General features: G+C 35.9%; 1 protein-coding gene across 2 annotated transcripts; it reads left to right on the top strand.

Moving 5' to 3' along the window:
- Positions 1-960: 960 nt before the first annotated feature.
- LOC139893010 (probable inactive receptor kinase At5g58300) lies at positions 961-4,279 on the top strand. Of its 2 annotated transcripts, none has more exons than XM_071876143.1 (3): positions 961-1,182; positions 1,390-2,683; positions 3,504-4,279. In XM_071876143.1, the coding sequence occupies exons 2-3, from the start codon at positions 1,420-1,422 to the stop codon at positions 4,124-4,126; spliced, it is 1,887 nt and encodes a 628-aa protein (XP_071732244.1). In that variant the 5' UTR covers positions 961-1,182; positions 1,390-1,419; the 3' UTR covers positions 4,127-4,279. The 2 variants fall into 2 exon arrangements, with proteins under 2 accessions (XP_071732244.1, XP_071732245.1); XM_071876144.1 differs by lacking the exon at positions 961-1,182 and adding an exon at positions 1,270-1,323 and having other exon boundaries at positions 1,483-2,683.
- Positions 4,280-4,825: the final 546 nt, after the last annotated feature.

Raw genomic sequence — 4,825 nt, forward strand, 5'->3', positions numbered from 1 at the left:
ACCAACAAAAATGCATAATGTACAACCAAAAAAACTATAAGCTCCGTCTTCAAACATGTCAAAGTTCAACATATTAGATGGCGGTCCTCCAACGGCGCCCTCAACGGCGGGCCGTTGCTAGCAGTCTAAAGTGGTTACAATTATGAACAGGAAGTGTGATAAAATGCCCCTTGATGACATTTGACATGGAAATTTGTTGTTGATTACTTATTAACATCAAATATCAAATATCATTATAATACTTGGTATTGCTCTGCAAATCCTATAAGATTTGAATTTTATTCCAAATAAATAAATAATGGCTCTTGAAAAGAAAAGCTGAAAACTCTAATTGGAATAAGGTGGGCATTTATTCCTTAGCCAAGAAGCAAAACAGAAAAAACCAAACAAAAAGAAATTCAAGAAAGGGTAAAACTTCAAGCAACTAGTTATTTTCTTTATCCAATTCACAAATATTTTTCTTTATAATTTAACTGAAGTTATTATGTTGATTGCTTTAGTTTATTTAAAAAAGGCTCTACTACTTGACTGTTTTGGTGGTCCTGGAGACTGGGAACAATTTGGAGTTTTTTAGGATTATTTTTAACAATACATAACATGCTTTTAGTTTAAAAATACATAAAATTATCAATTGATCTTACAATTTCCAAAGAGGAAATTAAGTAGCTATAAATTGGATGATTGAAATTATACAAATTTACTTTATACCAATGAATTAATTTCTTTGCTTTTTTACAGAACAAAGGAGTGTACTTTTGCTTTATCTTTTTATCAGTGTTTCATCCTTTTCTTTTAGGATAGATTCTCCTTGTCACTAATTTTCTTTATTTTGTTTTTTGTATCATATTTTTTGTTCTCTATGAACACATAATTGACCACTGCTTTCCACTATGGAAAAAGGTTAAGCCATTACATATCTACAGTTCCTACATATGGTTCTTTAACTCACAGAAAAAATCTTAGATCTCCTTATTTAATAATCAAATTCATGATAATATCTTAATCTCTTTTATCATTGTAATCCAGAAATGATTCCCTGTTTCTTGTAAATTGATGTTTTTGCCAAACATATAAGGTCATACTCTGCTAAAAGAACTAAAGTATGGAACTTTATCTGATTATTCAATAGTCTCTACCAAAGTTTGGAACTTTATCAAACATTCATCAAGCAGATCTTGCAAGGTAACAGACAAACATATATACTCAGTTACATGCATTTTTGGTTTGTTACTTTGATCGGTTCATAACGTGTTCTTGTTGCTCTATCATATGCTGCTTATCTCAAGTTCTGTTATATTTTTTTTCTTCTATCTATTATTATTAATTCTTCTTAAACAGCATTGTGTTTTCTACTGCAACGCTTGATTCAAAATTTACCCTTTCATTTAGGTGCCTGATCAAGAATCCATTAGGGGCATAATGGTAAATTTGGTGAAGCATCAACTAATATCAGCTACCATATTCATCCTCCTACTTCACAACCTTTATATCACAACTGCTGATCTAACATCTGACGCTCAATCTCTTCTCAAATTTGCGTCAGCGGTCCCACACCTTCGAAAACTTAACTGGAATTCATCTATTCCTATTTGCACTTCTTGGGTTGGTATCAAATGCAACGATGATCAAACACGAGTTACCGCCATTCATCTCCCGGGAATCGGACTTTACGGTCAAATCCCGGTCAACACAATCGGAAAACTCGACGCTCTCAAAATTCTCAGTTTACGGTCCAATTTTCTTAGTGGAAATCTTCCTTCTGATATACCGTCTATCCAGTCTCTTCAATCTTTATACCTCCAACATAACAACTTCTCGGGTCAAATCCCGATTCTTATCTCCCCGCAAATGTCGGTACTTGATCTCTCGTTTAACTCTTTCTCGGGTAACATCCCCGACACGATAAACAATTTGACCCGACTCACTTCATTGAATCTCCAGTTCAATTCATTTTCAGGAAATTTTCCCAATATTACCCTTAACCGACTCCGGTTTCTAAACGTTAGCCATAACATGCTAAACGGATCGGTTCCAGTCTCCCTTCAGAAATTTCCAGTTTCTTCATTCGAAGGAAACACTTTCTTATGTGGGCCCCCTTTGAGTCAATGTTCAACTTTGACTTCCTCGAATGGTCTCCCGTCCATCCCAACACACTCAACAAAACATAAGAAACTAAACCTTGGTGTAATTATCGCCATTGTTTTAGGAGGCTTATTGTTCCTAGTTTTACTTTTCATGTTATTATTCTTTTGTTTTAAGAAGAAAAACGAAGATTCGGTTAGTGAGTTAAAAGTCCAAGCTGTAGCACCGGGTAAAAACGAAAAATCTGATGACTTTGGAAGTGGGGTCCAAGCAGCCGAAAAAAACAAGCTGGTTTTTTTTGAAGGAAGCGTTTATAACTTCGATTTAGAAGATTTGTTGAGGGCGTCGGCTGAAGTTCTTGGAAAAGGGAGTTACGGGACGGCGTATAAAGCTATTTTGGATGAGGAAACAACGGTGGTCGTAAAACGGATACGTGAAGTCGGGGTTCCGAAAAAAGACTTTGAACAGCATATGGAGTTTGTAGGGAGGTTAGGAAGGCACCCGAATATTGTACCGTTATGTGCTTATTATTGGTCGAAAGACGAAAAACTTCTTGTGTATGAGTACATGCACACTGGCAGTCTCTCATCTCTTTTACATGGTATGTAGTATATACATGTTTTTTGTATAGGTGGTTATATATATTGGTCGGGTTGGTTGGATAACTGGGTCAATATGTGAGATGTTTTGGGTCGGGTTGGTTGGTTGGTTGGGCTGGCCGGGTTAAACTGCATTACTTTATGTCTAGGTTGGGCAGTTTGGGTAATGGTGGTCAAGATCTTTACCGCCTTTCATAATTCGGTGTCTTAAATATAGTTATAAATATATTGAGTAATTTATTTTCAGTGATATCGACTTATTAAAAATACAGTTTGGGCGACTTTCTACCTTTTTGACCCATTTGACGTGTTCCCTTTTTTAACTAGTATTTTTACATAGGTGTGGTAAAATGACGGGTGGAATGGGTTGAGTAACGGGTCAGAACTTGTATTTTTTAGTACAGTCTTTGGTTGGGTTGACTAACCGGGTCAATACCTGAGATTTTTTGTTACGGGTTAATATTGGTCTTGCCAGGTTACACTGCATCACTTTATGTCTGGGTCAGGCAGTTTGGGTAATGGTGGTCAAGATCTTTACCGCCTTTTATAAATCGATGTCTTAAATACGGTTATAAAAATAATTTATTTTCAATGATAATCGACTTATTTAGTAAAACAATTTAGAAGGTTGCATGAATTATAAACAGAGTTTGGGCGACTTTCCACCTTTTTGACCCATTTGACATGTTCCCTTTTTAACTAGTTTTTTTACATAGGTGTGGTAAAATGACGGGTGCAACGGGTTAGAACATGTAAATTTGGGTACAGTATTTAGTTGGGTCGACCCGAACATGTTACTAATAACAGTATCTCTAACAACAGGTAACAGAGGAATAGGAAGAACACCATTAGATTGGGATTCAAGAGTAAAGATATCGCTCGAAGCTGCAAAAGGAATCGCCCATATTCACTCAGAAGGAGGTGCAAAGTTTGCCCACGGAAACATAAAATCGTCAAACATTCTTTTGACCCGAGACCTCGACGGTTGCGTATCCGATCTGGGTTTAGCCCCATTAATGACCTTTCTTCCTACCAAATCCCGCTGCATAGGATACTACGCACCAGAAGTGATCGAAACCCGAAAATTCACTCATAAATCAGACGTTTACAGCTTCGGTGTTCTCCTTCTCGAGATCTTAACGGGCAAAGCGCCTATCCCATCATCGGGTCAAGATGATGTGGTTGACCTGCCCAGGTGGGTCCGGTCGGTTGTGCGTGAAGAATGGACTGCAGAAGTATTCGATGTTGAATTAATGAAACAACAACATGTTGAAGAGGAAATGGTGCAGATGCTTCAAATTGGACTTGCTTGTGTGACTAGGGTTCCTGATATGAGACCATCAATGGAAGAAGTTGTTAAGATGATCGTTGATTTACGACTGTCGGATTCGTCTGATTATCGAGCGTCTTCTGAAGATAATAAGTCTAATGTTGTGACTCCATGATTGTCGTTTAATTTGCTATGAGAAGTGATTGCTCAAGGAAACATTGTGATTGCATTGTGCATTTGAATCAGACTACCAAAAGCTTCCATATGCAAATGTTGTTTGTTACTAGTACTATAATTGTGTTTGATTTTAAAATTGGGGAAAAAATTAGTAAATGTTATAATATATAACATATATATATATAAATGGATAGTCAATTATTGATACACAAAAGTAATATTATTGTATTACCTAAACTTGTGATATTTTTGCTATAAATAGCCATGAATGCAAGCATTAAACTTGCACCATTTCTCACACTTACAAAGTGTTTCTTTCTTTCTCTCCATTATCATCTCTGTTCTTACACTTCATTATTAGTATTCTACATCAAGAATCAAACCACTAAAGGTAGTTATAAGCCTACTGAATTATAACATCAAGAATCAAACCACTAAAGGTAGTTATAAGCCTACTGAATTATAACATCAAGAATCAAACCACTAAAGGTAGTTATAAGCCTACTGAATTATAACACGTTATCAGCACGATAATCTTAATACTAATTATGGTTGGCTCTGCCACCTAAATGATATATGGTCGGTTATACCACCTGAATAATATATGGTCGACACTGTCGTCTAATTATCATTTATGTTACTAACATTTATATTTCAATTATCTAACATTTATATGGCCGACACTGTCGCCTAATTA

This window comes from Rutidosis leptorrhynchoides, chromosome 2 (genome assembly GCF_046630445.1).
Source record: "Rutidosis leptorrhynchoides isolate AG116_Rl617_1_P2 chromosome 2, CSIRO_AGI_Rlap_v1, whole genome shotgun sequence".
NCBI classification, from domain to species: domain Eukaryota; kingdom Viridiplantae; phylum Streptophyta; class Magnoliopsida; order Asterales; family Asteraceae; genus Rutidosis; species Rutidosis leptorrhynchoides.

Bases quoted from the DNA above. Each gene is read 5' to 3' on its own strand.
- LOC139893010 (XM_071876143.1), top strand. From the start codon at position 1,420: ATGGTAAATTTGGTGAAGCATCAACTAATATCAGCTACCATATTCATC. The intron at 2,684-3,503 runs GTATGTAGTATA...CTCTAACAACAG, and splicing joins TCTCTCATCTCTTTTACATG to GTAACAGAGGAATAGGAAGA.